At 41.1% G+C, this 23046-nt stretch overlaps 2 protein-coding genes across 2 annotated transcripts; both read right to left on the minus strand.

Annotated features, from left to right (window-relative positions):
* Positions 1 to 3657: 3657 nt before the first annotated feature.
* On the minus strand, positions 3658 to 10218 carry LOC128736063 (uncharacterized). The gene has a single exon (XM_053830546.1). It carries the CDS (start codon positions 10216 to 10218, stop codon positions 3658 to 3660), a length of 6561 nt encoding a protein of 2186 aa, XP_053686521.1.
* Positions 10219 to 13426: 3208 nt separating this feature from the next.
* LOC128734394 (probable protein phosphatase CG10417) lies at positions 13427 to 22778 on the minus strand. The gene is made up of 6 exons (XM_053828574.1): positions 22470 to 22778; positions 16317 to 17395; positions 16081 to 16262; positions 15842 to 16023; positions 14666 to 14863; positions 13427 to 14593 (listed from the first exon to the last, which is right to left on the minus strand). The coding sequence occupies exons 1-6, from the start codon at positions 22578 to 22580 to the stop codon at positions 14252 to 14254; spliced, it is 2094 nt and encodes a 697-aa protein (XP_053684549.1). The 5' UTR covers positions 22581 to 22778; the 3' UTR covers positions 13427 to 14251.
* Positions 22779 to 23046: the final 268 nt, after the last annotated feature.

Below are 23046 nucleotides of genomic sequence, written 5' to 3' on the forward strand. Positions count from 1 at the left end.
CTCCTGCAGGTCGGCAGCATCTGTTGGCGCATAGCACAGGATTGCTGTAAGGTTCCTAACCCGTGTTCTGAATCTGACAACGATTATTCGCTCATTTATCGGTTCCAACTTCATCAGGGCCGCATGTGCCCCTGGGCTCAGTAGGAATCCAACTCCTCTTTCTCGAGTAGCATTTTCACCTCGTATGCCAGAGTAGAGCAAAACTTGCCCGGATGATTTCCTGTGTTCGCCAGTACCCGGCCAGCGGACCTCGCTCAGCCGCAGGATTTCAGGCGACTAGCTTTCCTTGCAAGTTGAGCCAGCTTGCCCTGCTGGGCAAGGGTAAGTATATTCCATGTTTCGATTCGTGTCCGTGTTTTCATGCTAAAGGTCGTTGCCAATAATCCAGAGAGATTTCTTCTTTTATTTTCGGTAACTTTTTTGTGTCCGGTGCAGTAGGCTGTTAACCTAAGGTCCTTATCCCGCTGATGGGGCTGCCATCAGAATGTGGGCGGGAACCACTGTGCCCCCTTTCCTATAGGTAGGAATAGGAGTTAATGAACAGAGGTTATGGAATGCACATGTTCACCCTTTACCAGCCCTACAGCTGTAGTGTTCGGTTATAGTTTAATTTTGTATGGATGCGCATGTTTGACGTTTCATTGAAAGTGTAGTGAAAAGATGTGCTGTTGATAAAATGGGATTGAATTGGTAAAATTCCTTCAACGTGGTGAAACGATTGGTAATAAAATCTTTGATTTTTGTAAGGTAACAGGAAAACATTAGTGTGTGTTCTTGATTTTGTTAAATTGTTTCCAAATCCACATAGAAATAACGCTGAAATATACATCGAGCATTGGACGTATACAATGTTACTACTTTGATAAATGTTACATATAGTGCATGTAGCATGTATTTATGCCTCATATAGTATGTATACATGAAGAATCGAATGATTACATGCTACTATCACTACAAAGAGACTTATACGTAGTCCTGCGTAACCCACATATGCGGTCGTGTCTTGTACACAACCCCTCTGATTTTTTCATCAAAAATCGCCAATTGAGAGCTCATGAAAAATTGAGATATCTAAAAACGGCTACGTAACAATTTAAATAGTAATTTATTTTTATATACTGGAAAAAAATTAGCCAAATCGGCTCACTAGATTTTGAGATACGCGTACCACCAGCTGAAAAAACATGGTGTCGAGAAAAACCCGTTTAGAGTTTCGTACAACGATGCACTTCTCTTGAGGTGACCCACAGTTTATGCCGTAACTTTTCAACGAAATCTGATATCAAAAATTCCTTTTGACATGACATTACTGAAGGTATAAGCCTTTCGAAATTTGATTTTTCTGACCGTCCAGAGTAGGGTCACCCCTTAATAAATTTTTAGTTTGAACGAAACATAAATAAACATTATGACATGAATGTTTTTGGTTATTTAGCAAAAAAAAATAATAAAAGTGGAAAAAGGATTTAATAATTGCTGCGCAGATTCTGGGCATTCTACGTACCAGTTTTTGTAGCGTTTCCGATTGAAGAGCATTCCAATCGCGTTTAGGTACTCCCACAATGATTTTTTCACTTGTAATATGCACTGTGCGGACTTCACGGTCTAATCCGTCCCGTAGAAGCTCGAAGGAGTTTATATCCGGCGATTGCGGTGGCATTCCATTATATTCAGCACTCAATGGGTTTGTTTGGATAAAACATAGTTTTTGCAAAGTTTGGATGTGTGTTTGGGCTCGTTATCCTGTTGGAAAATAAATCCATTGCCAAGCATATGAAGACCAGCTGGGACGCTGAAGCAGGCGATGGTAGTATTGTTGATCCATTTTTCCATCGATTTTTTCAGATTTCCGACTTTGTCGAGGCTAAAACCAACCCAGACCATGACAGAGCCACCACTATGCTCCGGGACTCCTAAAATTTTCTATTCCTAATCTTAAATCAACAACTGTCGTTGCACAAAATGTTCGTAATAAAATAAACATGCATACTTATTTGTTCTCGATACAAATACATTGTTTAACATATTTCTGTCAGGTAACCACACAGGAATTCAAGCCGTCCAGTAGCTTCGAGGTACGATGCTGGTCTAGCAAGCCAGTCATCATATGTTCGAATCTCGGTTGAGCAGTGCTGCTAGATAGCCTCAGTAGGATTGTTGCATTAGCCCCGTAACTACACTGTTCTCTAACAGCCGCTGCGAAGTCTGGTGATGGAGAAGGGTCAGGTCTTAAAAACTACAAGTTATACAGTCCTAAGGGATGTACGAAAGGGTTACGTAGGACTATACTGCCGTGAATCGCATAACAGTCCCATTTATATAGGAAGCTCCATAGAAAATGAGACTGTTATGCGATTCACGGCAGTATATCAGATCATTAGATCAAAAACTAATGTAAACTGTATTTCTGGCATATGTATGTTTATAAGAATCTGTGAGTGCCATTGTTTAAGTGAATGTTTAAAAGAGAAGAGCGAAATATTCAGATTCAATTCTTCATTGAATGCAATGATGGCTTTGAAAATACGTGGACGGGGGTTCATAAGCACAACGCCTGCAACCATTGAGACTCCCTTGTGGCCTTTAAAAGGGCCATTGGTTACAAATAACATTAAAGCCATGTCTTTCTCTTTTGACACGAATTGCAACAGCAATGTAAGTTAGCGGCGTCGATTCACTGTCTCTTGCTCCGAGAAGGTTTTACTAGTTTTACTTTCACAGCTTACCGCTTGTTACATAGCAGAAAATGTGTCAAAAATTTTCTGTGGTATTCGTATGAGAGTCTTCCTACCACCGCACAGTGGGGCAGATTGAGCCGGCGCTCGGACAAAACCTCATAACTTCTTTTGTATGCTTCGTAGAGCTTTATTGTCTTCAGCAACATTGTTTGTTATAAAATTTCGCATCTTTTTGTAAATATTAAGTAGTTGTATTTTTATTCCTATAGATGGCGTTGAAGTCTAAGTTTTTAAATAATGACTTTAGAAATATTGTGTCTTCAGAAAAATTGTTTGTCCTGTAAAGCTACGTAAAGTTACTGTTGGCGATAGATAGTGCGGCTTCTACGTTTGTGAAGACTTTTATTTGAGATGAAGAAGAATTACAAATTCCTACGAGGTAGATATATAAACATTAGGTTAGAGAGATTCCTCACATAATTATTGTCACTTACAATAGTAGCTCTTCGCTATCGCGCAACAGAATCAACTTCGGCGTCTTTACTGCACTGAATGTGTGTAGGAACCTAGTTTTTAATTTTTAGAATCATTTTTAGAACCAATTTTACGTTAAACTAAGTAGGTATTTTAAGTTTTACCCTTCTGTGTGTTCCGATTAACAATTTAGCTTAGTTCGCCAACGCCTTATATTCACCTTCGGTTCTATTCTAATAGGTTTAATATATTGATTAAATTTTAATTTAAGAACTATTTAAACTCTTACCAATATAGATTAGATATTTAGCATTAAGCAAACGAATCAAACAATAGATTTAATAATGAAAATTATGCAATTAAGGCCGAAAATTTTAATATTAAGCAGAGAAACGATTTTAATGAACTTTCACGTGCTAGTGTTCTCTTTTATCTTTTTTCTGCCTCTTTGTCATGACTTTAACGTTTGTAAGTGACATTTCGCTGACGATCCTTCTGTCAGTCGCTAGGTGCGGCCGCAGTTCGCAATCGATTCAGCCAGGGGTGGACTAGGTACGCTGGTCGACGTTGCGCAACTAACACTCCCCCCTTTAATGCATCGAAGATCCTTCTGAGTTGCATTACATCCTACGCCAACGTCGAGCACCGCGAGCTTTACAGCCGGTCGCTCGTATACACCATGAACGGTTTGTACTGTGGCACACCTCACTTGTCCGTCGGTTGCTATTTTGGTAGCGATGACTCGGCCTTTGGGCCAGCAGTTTCGAGGAAACCTGTTATCGACGATAACCACGACGTCGTTGATCTTGATTGGTTTCACTTCTTTGTACCATTTCGTTCTACGGGTCAGCGAGGGAAGATAATCGTGCAACCATTGCTTCCAAAACCGGTTCGCGATGCTCTGTGAAAGGCACCAGTTCTGTTTCTGCCGGGCAGGGCTGTCGTCGAAGCAGGTCCATGGAAGCACACCACTCGATGATCCGATGAGGAAGTGGTTTGGTGTCAGCACGGGAGATTGATCATCATCGAGAGGGATATCGGTCAAAGGCCTCGAGTTCACTATGTATTCCACTTCTATGAGTGTACTTCGCAGCGTTTCATCGGAAGGCAGTCGGTTTGGTAGCAGTTTCTCCAGGTTCTGTTTAACGGTACGAATCAACCTCTCCCAAGATCCGCCCATGTGAGGAGACATGGGGGGGATGAAGCTCCAAGTCGTCTGCGGTGAGGTGAATTCTGCCACGATTTCATCGTGGTTCAATTCTTCGAGTGCGGTTTGTAGTTCCCTGTTGGCGCCCACGAAGTTCGTACCACGGTCGCTGTATATAGCGGCCGGCACCCCCCTCCTGCCCATCACATTACGTAACGCCATTATACACGAGTCAGTTGTGAGCGAGTGCGCAACTTCCAGATGGATAGCACGTACAGTCAAGCAAGTGGCTAAGACCCCCCAGCGTTTTTCCACTCGACGGCCAACGGAAACTGTCATTGGGCCGAAGTAATCCACCCCCATGTGGTTGAAAGGTTTGCTGTAGGCTGCAAGGCGTGACGGCGGCAAATTACTCATCAGCGGCGCTTGTGGACGAGCTCGTTCGTTTTTGCAGGTTTGGCAACTATTCCGGACGGACTTGTAGACGGATTTCATTCTAGGAACGTAGTAGCGTTGTTTCAGCTCATTTAGAACAGTCTCGTGGTTCTGGTGCAGGAACCGCTGATGGACGTCCAGCATGATGAGCCTGGTGATGCTGTGCTCCCGAGGAAGGATAATGGGATTAGCGATGCTACTGTCGATGAACTGGCAAGCGCTGGTTCTCCCACGAACCCTAAGGAGTCCTTTTTCGTCCATAAACGGACAGACGCGGAACAGAGGGCTGTTCTTGGGGATTTGCTTTCCATGTGATTCTCGAAGGCTAGATAGGATTGCAAGCTCCTCTCCGTACACGCTCCTTTGTGCTATCTGGTACAGGTAGCATTCGGCCTTGACCAGCTCGTCGTGCGTGAGTGGTCCGCAGGCTTTGGAAGTCTTTCGCATTGTTCGCTGCATGTTGCTGATAGCTCGGAATACGTACGCCGTAGTCTTCAGGAGGATAGACCACTTGCTGAAGCGGCTTGTGTCGATGATCGGCTCGAAAACCTTGAAGTGAAGATGAAGATGCGGTCGAAGCTCTGTATCGGTGACTGCGATGGACTGCGGCGTTGCCGGCCATTCATTTTCTGTTTCCCGAAGAAAGTCAGGTCCACAGAACCATCGGCTAGAGTTGCTTAGGTCGGGAGTACTCTTCCATTTGGTCCCATCGTCCGCCACGTTCAACTTAGTAGGAACCCACCGCCATTCCCGTAGATCCGTCGTTTCAAGGATCTCGCTAATCCGTGCGCCCACATACTGGCTGTAGCGCCGATGATCCGAATGCAGCCAGCATAAGACGTCCCTGGAATCTGTCCAGAAATAGCGCTTTTGAACCTTGATCGACAGGGATCCTAGAATAGAGTCCGCCAGTCTGACTCCTAGAACGGCAGCCTGTAGTTCAGATCGCGGTATAGAAAGAAATTTCAACGGTGCAACTCTGGTTTTCGCCCCAGCTAGCGCAACATCCACTGAACTTCCTTCCTGGAAACGTAAATAGACGACGGCCGCGAAACCATTCTCGCTCGCGTCCACGAGGGTATGCATTTGCACGGTGCCTTCTGCAGATGTGGTAATCCGGTAACAGCGGGGAATCTTGATATCTGAGACACGTGGGAGGACCCGCAGCCAGGTGAGCCACTTTTCAAAGTGGGAATCGTGAATCTGCTCGTCCCAGTCGACGGATGCTCTCCAGATCTCCTGCAGTAGGCTTCGGAGAAACATCAGGAAGTGACTGATCAACCCCAGCGGGTCGAATACCATCATCAAGGTCCTCAGCACCTCGCGTTTTGTAGGCCGTTTACGCCCAGACAGCAGGTCAGCTTCATGGCGGGGAGACAGCTTGTATGTAAAGCAGTCCGCTGCAGTATTCCACCACATTCCGAGCACCTTTTCAGTGGTATCTGCATCTCCCATGCTCAGGTTTTTCTCTTTGGTTTCTTCTCCGTCTAGCGCAGCACCTACCGTCGATGAGTTGGACACCCAATTTCGTATTTCAAACCCGCCAGATTCGTGGATTCGCTTCACATCCGTCGCCAGCTGGATTGCATTCTCCACTGTCTCAGCACTGATCAACATGTCGTCCACGTAATGCTGATGAACAATGGCATGGACGGCTTTTGGATACTCCTGCTCAAATTGCATCGCGTGGGTGTTTTTTACATACTGAGCGGTGCTTGGAGAGCAGCTCGCGCCGAACGACATTACTTGCATGACATACGTGCTGGGAGCTGTGTCTGCTTCATTCTCCTTCCACAGGAAGCGTTGGCAGTGCTGATCCTCCGGTCTCATCCTCACTTGATGGAACATTTCCCGGATGTCCCCGGAGACAGCCACACGAAACTCCCGAAATCTTACTAGGACAGATAGGAGAGAGGTCAACTGATCGGGTCCTTTGAGAAGCACGGAATTCAAAGATACTCCGTACGAAGTCGCTGCCGCATCCCAAACAAGCCTTGTTTTGCCTGGTTTGTTGGGATTGACTACAGGAAACATCGGAAGGTACCAAACTCGGTCACGTCTCATCTCTAGTTCCTTTGCTGAAAGTTTCCTGATATAGCCTTTGGCCAAATAATCGTTCACTTTCGCGTTTAGCGCCAGTGCTAGATTCGCATCCTTCTGCATTCGCCGATCAAGGCATTCCCACCGTCGTAGCGCCATCGATCTGCTGTCCGGAAGCCGGACGTTGTCATATCGCCAGAGAAGGCCGGACTCGTAGCGTCCATTCGTACGTCGTGTTAGCGTTTGCAGCAGCTCAGTCGCTCTTTGGTCGTCGTTGGATAGCAGTAGTTTGTTCGGCTTACTGATGCCAAGGCTTTCCAGTGAAAAGTACTCTTTCATGGCCTCATGCAGCTCCTTGTCAGATTTGGATTCGCACTGACAGATTTGAATGCTGTGGTGATTAATGTGACTTCCACCATTCGTTGTCCTGGAGCAGCGCCCGTAGATCATCCAGCCCAGGCGCGTCTTGACTGCTATTGGTTCGTTCGATTTGCCCTCGCGGCACTTCATCACGTTGCCCAAGCTTGCGTGGTCCAGACCGATGAGAAGTCGCGGGCTGACCTCTTGATATGATTCCAGCGGCAAGCCTTGCAGATGACGATACTTTTCCTGCAGCTCAGGTATCCGTAACGTTTGCGGTCGAAGTTCTAAGCTTCTCACAGTGTGCACTTCGGAGAGCTGGAACTTCTTAATGGGATTCATGACGCTGGAGATGTAGAAGTTTACCTTTTGCGACTGGCTTTCCATTCGGTTAGTACCTCCAGTCCATCGGAGACATAGGGACTTCGTAGGTCCTTCTACTCCTAGTTCTCTGGCCAGACTGTCCTCCATCAATGTGAGTTCTGATCCATCGTCAACAAAGGCGTAAGTTTGCACTACCTTCGAAGGCCCGTGAAGTACAACTGGCACGATTCTGAACAGGATTTCAGACTGGCATTGGTGTACGTTACAGCTATTTGTAGCTTGATCCCCGCGGTGCTGTGGAGGCGTTGAGGCCGGAGCAGCAGATGAAGCCGATGAATACCTTTTTGCGTCGTGGAGAAGTGAATGGTGAAGGAAGGAACAGCCGTCAACCCCGCACGCCTTGTTTTGCTTGCATGGACCGTTATGCCTCCGTAGACACTTTCGACACACCTTAAACTCTCGTACAACTGCCCACCTCGAGTCATAGCTGAGATCTTTGAACCGCTTACACTGCGCTAAGGTCGAACAATTTCCTTTGCAGCCCACGCATTCTCTGGCGGGCTCCTTAGAAGTAGGCTTACTGCACTCTGCAGAGACCGACGGCTTTCTCGGCGACTGGTAGTCCTCTTCGGAGTGAAGATTCAAGTAGCCGTCTCTCTTCGAAATCCTAGGACGGTGATCACTGCCCGTAGCAATTGAAACGGCGCTGGCATCCTCAGCGATAGAGCGTAGCCACGAACTGAAGTCCAGAAGGTTTGGATTAGGATTGCTTCGGGAGCTTTTAGCCCAGTCCAGCTTCAACGTCGGCGGCAACCTTTCCACCAACTCGTACCTCAGGGAAGCGTTGTACATAAAATCTGCTATCTCACAGGCTTCGACTGTCGCAACTAGATTTTCCACGTTGAGGGCAAACTGGATCACAGTATCCAGCCTTTCGATGCTAGGAGACGGCAGTGAACGGATCTTCTTAACGATTGCTTGTATAATCGTCTCTGGCCGTCCGTATAACATCTTGAGAGTGGCCATCACTCCATGCACATTCGATGGATGGAGCAAACGGCACTTGACAGCGTCCAACGCCTTGCCTTTGAGGCATTTCCGCAACCTGAGCATGTTTTCCTCGTTCGAGAATCCACAGAGCTGTGTGGACGAATTGAAAATCGAGAAAAAGAGTGGCCAGTCTTCTGGTGTTCCGCCAAAGTCCGGTAAGTCTTTTGAAACGGCCTGTCTGGCGGCCAGCTGACTCCGATTCAACAGGTACACAGTGTTTTCACCTTCGATCCCAACCGCCGGTGGTGTGTTCCTACGCTGTGTTTGAGGGACTGGAGTAGATCCTTGTCCAGGAATGAATTCTCCCTCAGCGAAGGTTCTGATAATGCTCCGGCTCACAGGTGGCGCAGGCACCTCAGGGCGGTGCGTTGGTGCGGGTTCCTCACGTGTATTTATCGGTGGAATTTGTCGGTCGATGGTTCTGTTCTGGTCTACAGGGGGTAGAAACCTATCGCACCACTGTTTCCACAACTCGGAGATTGTAAGCGCCGAAATACCTTCAGCATCCGAAAGGCCAACTTGCGGTCGCGGAAGGGTACACCTGTTACTTTGAACGTTCCTGGATGATATGTCCGTTTTAACTACGGGCGGACCTCGTCGGTCGAAAATCAACTGATTGTTGATTTGTTGAGCCTTCTCAACGTCGTTGACGGCTCCTACCTGCGGCGCTTGGAGTGGAAACCTGACTACCTGGAGCTCCTGTGATTTGTTCGGTACCCGTTCGTCTTCCGGATCTGCATCGGGGAGGCCGGAATCATCACCACACTTCTCCGTGTTATCAATCCACTGCTGTACTTTCGACGCATTCTCCAGAATGGAATCCGGATCGCTGGCCTGGGATGAAGTCTCACCCTCCAACTCCTGCAGCAGGCTATACTTCTGATCCAGATACTGCAGCTGGCATTTCCTCTCCTCCTTGAGTTTCTGCAATTGTAGCTCGATTCTCTTTTTATCGCTACGCTTGCTCGACTTTCCAGTCGATTTGACCGAAACTGCATCGATGGGGGGTAGATTGTGCTGCGACAGCTGCTTGGTACTTTCCTGGATTACAGTGGCAATTTTTCCTGTCTGCACTGCACTGGGGGTCTTAATTGAAAACTCACTTGCACATCTGGGGCACGACCAGCTTATCTCCTCCACTGACTGACTCACATCGACACACGAGAAATGGTACCACGAATCGCATTCGTCACACTGTACCATTCTGATATTGTCGGGATCATCGCATAATCCGCAACTACTGACTCGATTTTTGCGAACGCGACGCGGGGGGTTTTGCCTGACTCGGTTTTCGCGAACGCGACGTGGGGGATTTCGTCGAACGAAGGCATTAGTCGTAATGATGGCAGGGACTGATATGCGTTTATTTTTATTCTGCTTCGCACTAATTTGTGCTGTGGGAGTTTTGGGAATAGCTCCTTTTGCGGTACTCACCATTTCGGTAAGGGTTACCTGTTGGCTAGGAGGGGGTGCGACCGTCGAATAAGACTCACTTGGAGGTTGGACTACCGTTTCCGGTACTGCCGACACCAGCTGAAGCTTTGGATCAAGCTGGACGACACTCTCCAATTGTCTCGTCGTCTCCGGATGATTTGCCATCTCCGGATGGTTCACGTTGCCCGCATACGTACCACCAACATTGGTTGAACTACCCTTCGCACCGGGGGATCGTTGCTTCTGGGAACCGTCGCTCGTTTTTCGACTCGCCATTCCTCTTTCCTGATATTGAATTTGTAAATTGTTGGCGATAGATAGTGCGGCTTCTACGTTTGTGAAGACTTTTATTTGAGATGAAGAAGAATTACAAATTCCTACGAGGTAGATATATAAACATTAGGTTAGAGAGATTCCTCACATAATTATTGTCACTTACAATAGTAGCTCTTCGCTATCGCGCAACAGAATCAACTTCGGCGTCTTTACTGCACTGAATGTGTGTAGGAACCTAGTTTTTAACTTTTAGAATCATTTTTAGAACCAATTTTACGTTAAACTAAGTAGGTATTTTAAGTTTTACCCTTCTGTGTGTTCCGATTAACAATTTAGCTTAGTTCGCCAACGCCTTATATTCACCTTCGGTTCTATTCTAATAGGTTTAATATATTGATTAAATTTTAATTTAAGAACTATTTAAACTCTTACCAATATAGATTAGATATTTAGCATTAAGCAAACGAATCAAACAATAGATTTAATAATGAAAATTATGCAATTAAGGCCGAAAATTTTAATATTAAGCAGAGAAACGATTTTAATGAACTTTCACGTGCTAGTGTTCTCTTTTATCTTTTTTCTGCCTCTTTGTCATGACTTTAACGTTTGTAAGTGACATTTCGCTGACGATCCTTCTGTCAGTCGCTAGGTGCGGCCGCAGTTCGCAATCGATTCAGCCAGGGGTGGACTAGGTACGCTGGTCGACGTTGCGCAACTAACAGTTACTGAACATACCAAATTTGTAGGACTTACGGGACTCAAGTTATAAATATTTTAAATACCCAACACCTTTTTTTCAGTGTGCAGTCAAGATCGGTAGTCGCACGACCTCCTATACAAATTATCACAATCTGTATATCAAGAGTAATTTAGTAATATTATTCTGGTATAGGGTAAATCAACCATTTGTGGACCTTTCTATAAATTATTTTGAACTCGTAACGCTAAACACCCAACCGATGGCACTTACAATATTAGAAACTTTCGAATAAGCCTAAATATAACAATTTATGCTGCAAATCTTTAAATTTTACATATTTTTTAAAACAGATTGAAATGCTCATTTTCCTTTTATGGACCCTTGTGGTTTACAATAGAATAACGACCGAGTCCATTAAAGGAATTCTAGTGTATTTTGCATGGAGAGGGTCCGCTAATGGCACTGTTAACCATATAATGGACCTTCACTTGATGAAAATGTCGATTTTAAAGCATTAATAATGAAATGCAGCTAAAATTTTAAAAACTCTAATGTAAGTTATGTTTAGTACGTTCTGTTTCATGTCATATATCCCCAGAAATAAGAAGTATTAGCTAATAAATACCGAAATTTTATCCGAGGATCCATTACAGGTAGAGGGTTATATATAGGTTAACTTACCCTACTATCTAGTTTAGTGCATTCATGTGTTTTTGAAGGATTAACAGTTTTAACCGATTTTAGAAGTCATTCCTCATTGCAAAGATAAAAGTATTTCACATTTCTTTTGCTCTGTTAGCATTTGCTTTGATTTTCAATGGATAAATTACGGACATCTTTGCATATTTTATGGTATGCCACTCGATCATTTATAATACTAAGTTTCCGTAGTACGTCCGTAGTATATTTGAAATTTTTTATTCAATTAGTTTGGCCATATGCAGCAGAAGGATACGAGTGGCGAGATAGGCCGTCATCGGCCTCAGCCAAAGCCTGGCTGAAGGCAAAAAAAAAAATATCGAGTAACTGACAAAGTAGCAATCTGTTTAACCTGCAAACACGTATCAACATATTCGACTCAAAATAAACCAAATGGACGCTAGTTAAATCGAGTTGAAAGTCTAACCGAACATATTCTACTGCCAATTTGACTTGAAATAGAGCTAATTGGGATAAAGCTGTTAAGTGGTCGCCCTTACAATGTCCTAAATTTCCCTTATCGACTCCAATGTATCTCATAACGATAATAATGTCACAAGCATGACTATTCAACGTACAGCAGGAATGAACTTCGCACTGGCGCGCGCATTTACTAATTTGTAGCCGAAAATGCCGAAAAACATGCATTCGCAAAACTTGAATATCTCCGAACATCGCAACTAGTAGCAGCTAATTTTTTGCTTATTACTAGTTAACACCTTGAATGTTGATTTGATGGTAGTGCCAGAACGGAAATCTGTGGAAATCTTTTTCTACACACTATTGAAAATTGACAAAAAGAACAAATTTTTTGTTCTAAAACACTTCGTCAGAACAAAACCTACTAGTAAAAAATCTGTCTTAATATCACCCAAACTATTAGTTTATAATCTCTTTAATGTGAATTGTCTTTTAAAAGTATAGAATTTTAAGCAGCATGGTAGCTAGATGTTAAAAGATTAAACGATATTTATTTTTTCATTTTCCAAATTTTTTTTACATTGTGTTTCACCTTCTTTAATGCCTATTGAAAAAACACTTATTGAAACAATTTATGCATATTTCTTATAGACTATATGTCTACTATACGTAGAATATTAAGTTTGACAGCATATCTCAAATAAAAATTTTGAGGTTTTGTCCGAGCTTCTTCGGGTTCTGCCCCATAGTGCACCGGGGTGATAGCTCTCAAACCATCATAAAATAAATTCATGCCTCCAAAAACCTCCACATGCCAAATTTGAGTTTATTTGCTTGATTAGATAGATTTGCCTGATTCTATAGAGTTATGAGAAAATTTGTATTTCATTTATATGGGAGAGCCCCCCTCTTAGAAGGGGAAAGGGTCTCAGTACACCATAGAAAAAATTCCTGCCTTCTAAAACCCTACATGCCAAACTGGGTTCCATTTGCTTGATTAGTTATCGAGTTTTGAGAAAATTTGTGTTTAATTTGTATATAAGCCTTCCCTCTTACGTGCTCCATAAAATTGCTACCTTAATAAGTGGGTTTTGCAGTTTCCTTTTGTCCAGCGCCTCTGCGGTTCAAAGGTACACGGGTACCAGCGAGCCACATGCCCTGGCGGGTGTTGTGGGTTCAAAAACATAATAAAATTGTTGGACAATTTTTTTCTATCCAACGATATATTGACGGGTCAATTCCATGCAGCGATAGAAAAGTTATTGACGTTTGAAATCTTTTATTCAAACGTTACAGTTTCGCTTTTCTTTTATTATTATTACTTCAAAAAATTTGTGATATTACAGAAAGACGTCAGTATTTGCTACACTTCATTAGAAGACACTTTATTTTCCTTTCACAGTTACACTACCATTTGTTTTCGAAGCATACGCATTACTCACAGGGATGCACTTCCAATTAGCTTCGTCCTAAATTTACCTTTGCCCTCTATCATAAAATGTGCATTAGCTCGCCAGTTTTCATTAATTACCAATCCAGTAATATTTACATAAACTGGGAGAATTTCACACGTGCAATTTTTATGTACGGGTAAGATTACTGTTGCATGCCGTTATTATTTATGTACTTAGTGCGGCTCTTACGATACAGTGTAAAATTTAATCCTTATTTCACAAATTACTTTAAACAATTAGAGTTAAGAATATTTGATTATCGGTAATGATATAATCTAGAATTATTCAATAAAATATTGATTTCAAAATTGTTTATTATTAGAAACAAAAAATTCTAGGTCACGTAACCCTTTCACGAGTAGGATGCATCGATAAGGTAATACCGACGGTACGGGGTTATAGTTTCGAAATGTCGACACAATTCAAACATCAAATACTGAACATAAGCCATAATCGTGTCATTATTTTCATGGGTATATGTGCATGTCTCTTACACTTACAGTTATGCATAAACTTTTCCCAATTTTAATCTCACAATTAGAACATATGGGTATGTTTTCATGACATGCCATCTAAAATTGACAAATTCTCTATATGAAAATATGAATTGTGCATAAAGAACAAAACAATTCAACCATCGCGGTTGAATTGCTAATGTAACATAAAAAACGAAAACAGCGCACAGATATAGGCAATTAAAGATAAACGATGAAACTTACGGGATGCGTGTCAAACTAAGGGCGATAAGACTACGGATTCACGTTGACGACGAAGCAATATTATCGCTGCAGTCCACAGGTGAGCTAGATTCGATGGATGCTACAGCAGCAGCTGCTTCTTTTTCATCGCCGCTAACAGTACCGGTGGGGACTGCTTTACAATTGCTTCCATCGCTATCGGTTGTTGAGCTAGCGCCTGTTTCCGTTTTTGCCTTCTTGCAATCATTTTCAAGTTTACCGGTATCATCTCCTGCCGAGGCAGTACGCTTCCTCGACGCTCCACCAGTGAAGTTCGGTTTAAACTGAACGATGATTGCGGTCATATTGTCGCAGCCGGTTCCGTCACCCTTTGTATGTGGAGCTAAGCAGTAGTCAAACAACTGAACAAACCAATCGCAAAGAATGTGCCATTGTCAAAATCATAAAGTGAGATATATAAAAATTGTTCTTACTTCTTCACAAATTTCCGACAGTTTCTTGGTAGCATCCTTGATGCGCTTTTGTACAAACTCAACCACCTGGTCGCTCGTCATAAAATTCCATATTCCATCGCAGGCTAATACCATAAATTCATCTTCGGGACCAATGGTTATCTTTTTGATGTCAGGTAAGGCCGAGATCATCTGTTCCTCTGGAGGAAGTTTCTTGTTCTGTAAATAATTATTATTGGCAGATTAAACTAAAATACTTCTGTGAGGTTTATTCGTGAATATCTAGAGTAAAGCTAAAATATACCTCATACATGCACACAGGCTAGGCACACTCTTTTCGCTTCGCAGCATTTGAAAAAGTGGTGAATGGGGCATTTGTAGAGTTAGTTATTATCTGCAATATTGTGGAAGTAAGCATTGCTGTCTTCTGTATTTATGGAGCTATAAGGCTGTTACCCCGTTTGTAGCAAAACGAGCGCCCTTTCTGCTACCATCTGCATTGCAGCCACATAGCACCGTAAATACAAAAGATTAAACTTTATTTTCTCCAGTACTATTGTAGATAATTACAAGCTCTACAAGTGCTCCATACACCTTTTTTCATATTCTGCTTGGTTGAGGTGCAGTATGCAAATGTGCTATGTAAATCGAAGCGAAAGAGCCTGCCAAACCTGCATGCACACAAAAACGTAGGCATCTTGGATGTGGTCACTCAACTCATGTGAAAAAATGTCTCGACTACTAATCCTTTCTACTAGTTCTAGTTCTAGTACTTTCTTCTAGTTTCTACTAATTCCAAACAAGAACATTCCGAAAAGAAAGCTAAAAACCCTTCCGAAAGCCGAGCGACAGTAATAGCAATACTTTCAATTAAATGAAAGTGCAATCAATATTACAACGCTTGTCACAGCTTTGAGTACACTACATTTACAATGAGCTTCCACTGTTGTAGGAAGGGTGCGCTGCTGCTATTGGTGCTTGTAATTTGTGTAGGCTCGAAGAAGAGCTCCCAGTTTTATTGACGGGATCTTTGTACCTAAAGTCTGCCATATTAGGAACATGTTCGACTACAGAGACGCGCTCAAACCCTACATTTCTGAGCGACCACTTGCGACGCGCTTGACCAACATATTTATACGTATAGGAATGCCAGTTCCTCCTCTATCATCATACATCGAAGCAAACATTGAGACATACCATTTTATACCCATGATCGCCAATGGCACGCGACAAATTCAATCCTCCATTAACACGACCATCTAGCGTTACACGACCTCCGGCCTTTTGTATTCGATCGAACTCGATTTGATCTTCAGGTTTGTGGTCAAAACTCATCTCTAGAGCTTTACCATCGCGACAAACAACACACCGGGAGTCCCCTAAAACAATATTGAGTTATAAATCTTGATTCATATATTAAATAATGCTTCACTTACCAGCATTGGCCACCAGCAGTTCCTTTTCATGCAATAGCGCTACAACTGCAGTACAACCACTATCCTTGCCTGGTTCATCAGTAATGTTATTCATGAATGCTTCATCTTCTTCATTCATGTAACCTTCTTCATCTTCTTCATATTCAACTTCTTCTTCGTCTTCTTCTTCACTGCCTTCCTCGCTAAAAACCAAGCTGTTAAACTATTATTAATTTATTGCATTTATCAAAATTTACCCATAATGTTCTTCATCTCCATCCTCGGTGCTGGAGCTGCATACTGCAAATTCATCATCGGTGTCTGTATCATCTTCTGAAGAATCATCCACCATGTTTGGCCCATTTGTGGCTTTACGTTTTTCAGGCGCAGCCGGAGAGGATGAAGATCCTGGAGAAGAACTATCTACGTTTGTTGCAGCACTTTTGCCTGCAGATGTCCCTGCTTCACCAGTATTACTTGAAACTACACCATTTTCCTGACCAGAAGCCGAGGAAGAAGATACGCTGGATTTACCGCCTAACTCAATAACTTCACCGTTGAGAGCAGGATCAGAACTGTTTCCTTCCTTCGAGGTTAACTTTTCTTCTTCATCTTGTTTTGATGAAGATGAACTATCTGGAGCACAATCTTCCTTGGGCACGATTCCTTCTGTATCGCTTATTTCATCGCTTTGCTCAGCCTTCTTGAATGAGGATTCTGGATTCTGAAGATTTTCTTCTGTTTTGTTACTGGAGCTACTCACAGTGGAATCGATTGCATCCGGAATGCCGATTTTGACGTCACTAGATACATCTGCCTCTGCGTTAGAGGATGCAGCGACAGGCACACCTGTATTGGTAGAGCTTGGACCTGAATCATCGCTAGTATCGGACGACAGGTTCTTTCGTTTACCTTTCAAATACGGGGACAGCGGTTTTGAGGAACTATCTTCTTTAATCTTCATTAGGGGATTATGTTTTTTGTCCTTTTTATACATCTGCAGAACTTCATTCAAAGGCATACAAGCCTCCTTACACAAATCATCAACATTATCATCTTCTACTTCCTCGTCTTCCACCGCTTCTTCTCCGTTGGTTTTGTCAGACAATTTTTTCAGCTCTTCAATTACTGATTCCTCTAGCAAGGTGGCATCGAAACCGATGAAAGCATCTTTCAAGGCTTGCTCGAAATTCTTAGATTTGTACGACTCTAACGTTTTTAGAAACGCTGGAAGATTCAAACTGCAGTACTGAGCGACCTCAGAACCACCATGGCCATCATAGACAGCGAAGAAAGAAACGTTCTCGTCAAACTTTAGAATACAGTTATGAGCATCCTAGAATAAAATTAATAAATGAGGCAAACGGCATTTTCTTGATACAATTTGATAATTAAAAAACAATAATTGGGAAAGCAGAGAGCGGACAGGAATTAAGCAAAATATTCTAGGTAGGTAAGTAGGTACGGTAAATTCGGATGAAATTATTATTTGTAGTATTCAAACTAAAAGATATGTTCACTATTTCGAGTATCGTTTAAATATCTTTGGATAGAAACATATTTGGGAAGATGTTTCAATTTTAAAATAAGTAGGTACTGTAAGTTCACCGGCAGGGAAGCATAACTTTCCCATGTTACATTTTATCATTTTTGATATTTTGTTGTCTAACGTTATAATTCGATATGTATTTTCGAAATGTTACATGAAAGCATGGTGTTTATACTAAAAAAATTCGAAAAAATTTGAAAACAATTTGTCCCAGTGAAAAAAAGGACGCATATTTGCTTACTGCATATATTATTTATAGAATATGTTCAAGCTGTATACAAAACTGATGTAATTCTAGCAAAATTAGTTCTTCAACTTTGAGTGTGATTTTCTCTATTTCGTGTTTTGTAACATGGGATAAATATGCCTCCAGCGGCAGTGTAATGCTAGTTATACCACAGTATCATGTGCATCTTTTATAAATCGTTTTATTTTAGACACAGTCAAATTGTGTCCCCAAAATAAAAATATATATATTCGGATGAAATTGGTCACTGAATAATCAAGCGACATTGCTATCAAACCATGTTCTTTGACAGCAATGAACTAATGTGCATTATTCAAACTAAAAGATATGTTCATAAAAATTTATGATTGTGATCTGATAGACGGAAGGTTTGAAGTGAGAAAAATTTTATGAACAAAATTACTGTTTTACTAATTTTCTAAATTTGTTTATTATCAACTAAATGAACGTTCATTTAGTTACTAATGAGGTACTAGCAATATATCTCCGTAACTACACAAGATACAGCAAAATTTTATTCAGCAAAATTGTAGATAATAACTAGTTCTACAAATGTCCCGTACATTACTTTGTCAAATTTTGCTCTGCTGATCCGGTACTGTTAAATGAATCAAAATTGAGTCGAAGTGATCGGACCATCCCTGGCCAGAAGTTTGTTAATATCCATGAGAAATGTACGGCTGTCCAGAGTTAAGCCTTGTCATGAATATGGTGCTTGCAAGATATATATGCAGCAAACGATTTTTCTGGTGATTGTTACTCCTCTCAATTGTGCCGCTCTCAGCTAGATATGCCATGTGACCGCACATTGCACGAAAGTCTACAATGTTTAAGACCATTAAGAATCTCATCCAGCTAGCTGCCTACCTCAGTCAAAATGAAACTTTTTAAATCTTTGTTGGTGCCTCATTTCATCATGTATGGTTATGTATTTCTCTTGGACGCATCCGTTACAGAGTTGAGCCGTTTACGCATTGCTCTAAATTGTTGCGTGTGTTACATATTTAATTTAACCAGATTTTCTAGTCTCCCATCTTCACCAGCAGCTAATCGGTTGCAAATTTTGCAAATTTTTCAAGGTACGTGCCTGCTTGACGCTCTTTAAAATAATTAATTTAGGAAGTCCACAATACCTTAGCGAAAAACTGCAACCGGTTCAAAGTACTCGTACAAGAAACTATCTGTTACCTCGTTTTTGGGCTACTCACTACCAGAACACTCTATTGGTTAAAGGCATCGATTTCTGGAACATGTTACCTAGCGAAATCAAAAACATTCGTTCCAAAAGTAGGTTTCGTCGAGAGTGTGTGGCATGATTAGACGCAAGGAAGCAATAATCTAATACGTTATAAATAGTGCATGTAGTTACCGTAATTTCGTCAGAAATATGTATTATTAAGAAAAATATTGCTTAGTTGAAATGGTCGTAGCAATATTAAAAGGATTAGCCTTACGCTATGATTATAAGAAGTAAATAAATAAAAATAAAATAAATATTAAACTCTCTAAGGCTCAATGTACCACCAAAGTAAAACAAGTTCATTCGTCATTTGCTAACGGTTAAGTTACGTGACAAAATCGTGGCGCATGTGACTTACATAATACCAAAAGTAGACCAGCCGAGTAAAGTGACACTCGACGTGACTTACAGAATATGTTATGTCATGGTACGTGATGTTTTTAATCAGCAATCATGTCATGAACCTCAGAGGCAATATGGCCGGTTCCAGGCCCTGAACAAGTTTCTATTCTGATCCAAACACGGAACAGATTTGGGTATGAAATGAGAAAGGCAACATAACAAAGCGTTCAACATAGCTCTGGCCGTCCCAAGTTCCTACCTAGCCCCTCCACGCGGCTATATCTGGTAATGCTCCATCTTTGAAATGGAGTTTAGGCAAGCGGAATCACACGATGCATTATTGTATTAAATAATATACTAATGATTTTTCTTTCTTTTTTATGAGGTACACTTAAGGCGTTTTGGTGTTTGATGGTACTCTGGAACCATCCTTTAACCATAACAAGAAACCAAAAGAACTATGCAAAACTCAAGATAAGTACTCTGCTTTCGTTTTTGTATTAGGCCATTGCAAATCATTTTCAAATGGAAATTGGTTTGAAAAATCGGGGGGCAAAAAAATAATTTGTAGGATATGAGCTAAATTTTTTTTATAAAATCAATTTCCTGTGGGCTCTACAGCCTGAAAAACTCGAAAAATGAGTGTACGAGTTGAGTTAACGCTCCTAGCACGAAATAAAACTGGAAGTTCAAACAGTGGAATTTCCGAAACTCGGACAAAAAAATTTTCTTTCGTTGTCTTTTGGTTAGTAGATTTTCGCATGAAAAATAACAACGTATTTATTAAAAGCAAGAATAGATTTGGTTTTCACGTTTAAACTTTAAGTAAAAATGCCTAAAATGCATTTTTTTTTGCTCGATTAAATAATTCTCTTTGTTTTTTTTCGAGAACGCCTAGCTAGAGAAAATCGAGCTTTTCATAACAAAAAGTTAAGCTTAAGTTTAGCGTTTACTTATTGCCCAATTCCTCCTATTGCTTAGGAGTGGCTGAAAACGCGTGTACCATTTCCATCATCTGCCATCTAGATAGCCTACCCGACCTCCATTTGCATAAATTATAAACGGTTAGAAAAAACGTTCACGCACGTTCCAGCACAGTTTGAAATTTAACATAACACATTTTGGCCGTCTTACCATATATGTATGTATCTATTCATTTTTTTTTTGGGTGCAAGTGCAGCGTATTGCTAATTGGGTCTCGGTCCGACTCGCAAATTAACCAAGCAAAATAAGCCGAACTAACCTATGTCGGTCGATTGAACGCAGTTCCTCGGAATAAGAGGACTTAAGTTGACCGAATTGAACTCGGAATAAATGTCGGTGAATCGTCTTGTCATGGTCATCGTATTCAGTCGTCTCCTCTTTTGTCCGCTTCTGACTTCTGGCCCTTATTTTCTTAATTTTTTATATGAGCAGTACTACTTTAAACCCTTTTTTACAACGCATCACACATTGCCCATAGCTTGATGATTCTGTTCACTCTTGTCCTATAATATTTAAAAAACCGCCGTTATTCGAAATATATTGTAAAAAACCGCCTTAATTCAAAAATCGTCACAAAATAGACCGTGTTGGTTCAAAGTTGTCGAAAACCCGCTCAAATTCAAAAATCGCTGAAAAAACCGCGTCAATTCGGTGATGTAAAAAACTGCGTTAATTCAAAAATCGTCATAAAAATCGTTAAAAAAGTGTAAAATGAGACTTGAGATGTAAGCATCGGTTGTATGAGACTAACCTAGATATTCGAAAAAATTTTGTAAAGCCAGTAATTACAAAAATAAAGATCACAATTTTTTAATAAATTTAATATACACTGAAGTTGCTTTTTACGCGAATTTCGGAATTTACGCGTTTTTTACGCTATTTTCGGAATTTACGCGGATGTGTTCAATTAGTCTATTTTTTCTCGTAGTGTTGAAATCCACAAAAAAATTTTGGTTTTTTATGCGGTTTAATTTACGCGGGACGTATCCTTCGTGTAAAAAGCGACATGAGTGTAATGGTAACGGTACTATGTAGTACCATAATTTGTTAATTTATATCTAAAAACATTATGCACATGCGAGATTTATGGTGGCTCGAAAACCTCGTGACAAATTTGAATTTATTATACAGTCAACTTTCGTTCGTTGGGCTATCTTTAACTGGGCTACGTTTTAATCGGGCTCCCGTTAATTGGGCTATAGCCCATCTAAAACGAAGTCAAACGTCATTTCTGACAGCGTATTTTTTCTTCCGAGGGGCTCTTGAATATAGTTCATTTAAGTGTGGAAAATAATTTATATAGAAAATATTAAAATTAATTGAATGGAACACAATTGCATCATATCGTTTCTGATCCCTTATGAACTTGACCCTCCTATTTTTAGCATCACGGTGAAACAGTTGAAAATGCCAATATATATTAACATTGTAGCATGAAATTCAGCTATTTACTTGTTAAACAATCTAGAACTAAATTTCAACAATGAAAAGACTGGGTTCCACTTTGATTCTGTATTTAATATAAGTGTATATTTTTATAAAACTTTCTGCGACGATTCGACAAAAACAATTAATATATCCCTCGGTTTTGACATCTCAGCCCAATTAACGAAAGTCTTTCACTAAACGGGCTAAGAGCTTAGTGCAATTAGCGAAAGTTGACTGTACCTGAAAATAAGAATCAGGCATAATGAAACGAGCCAATATAGTCCCTAAATTGATAAGCATTTCCTCTTATTAACGCTAATATGCAGAGATATAGCGCCCTACACGCTAATATATCGATCTATTCATTATAGAACAAAATATTAATGCCCACTGGAATATAATCTTTTCAAATATTTAAATTTATTAAATACGAAGCTTTGCCTGAACATCTGATACTAAACGCACTCCTTGATTGACAGGTCAACACCACCACATAAGCAAATTTTCGAGCATTTTTTCGACTTTTCTGTTTTTCTACCATGGACAAATCAAGATGCCGGAACATGATCATACCGGAAAACCTACAAATTAGAAACATACTTTACCAACTACCTACGTACCTCTTGACTTATCCGCCAGCCTTGCATTGAGCTGGAACCGCATACAAGCAAATCATTTCCCTCGTCATGCGAGTCTTTCGTCGTAAGTGGTTCCGAGAGATACGCGCCCATTTTGGCTTACAGCAGAAGCGCTCAGTTTGTTTCTTGCACGATTATTTTACTCAAATACTTCGCTTAGTTTGCTAACAGACGTGAAAATCGACACTTATTACTTCCGAATTATGATGCACATAAAACAAAACGGAACTAGACCCAATTTAACTGCGTGCATTTAGCTGTTTCAGCGGCTCTTTTTTTTGCTAATTACCACGACAGCGGCGACGGACTTCAGTAAAGAATCAAAAACACTATCTCCAGGGTTGCCAAAATATTGTTTTTACGTTCTTTGATAGATCGGAAGCTGATTTCCGATTCCGACTCTCGTGCACGATGCGTTTATTAAATGACCAGTCGATAACAGAGTCTAATTCACTGTAACGGATTATCAGAAGATTAATGATTAATTATTTAATCAATAAAGTACAAATTTAATGCCGCTGATTTGGTAGGTTCGATAGATTTTCTTCATATATCAGTA

The sequence above is a fragment of the Sabethes cyaneus genome, chromosome 2, assembly GCF_943734655.1.
Source record: "Sabethes cyaneus chromosome 2, idSabCyanKW18_F2, whole genome shotgun sequence".
NCBI lineage: Eukaryota > Metazoa > Arthropoda > Insecta > Diptera > Culicidae > Sabethes > Sabethes cyaneus.

What these genes read in the sequence shown, in the direction of transcription:
- LOC128736063 (XM_053830546.1), bottom strand. Translation starts at nt 10,218, where the DNA reads ATGGCGAGTCGAAAAACGAGCGACGGTTCCCAGAAGCAACGATCCCCC.
- LOC128734394 (XM_053828574.1), bottom strand. Translation starts at nt 22,580, where the DNA reads ATGGGCGCGTATCTCTCGGAACCACTTACGACGAAAGACTCGCATGAC. An exon ending in ACTGCTGGTGGCCAATGCTG is followed by an intron (nt 16,024 to 16,080) that starts GTAAGTGAAGCA and finishes ATATTGTTTTAG; the next exon opens with GGGACTCCCGGTGTGTTGTT. An exon ending in GCGATCATGGGTATAAAATG is followed by an intron (nt 14,864 to 15,841) that starts GTATGTCTCAAT and finishes AATTATTTACAG; the next exon opens with AACAAGAAACTTCCTCCAGA.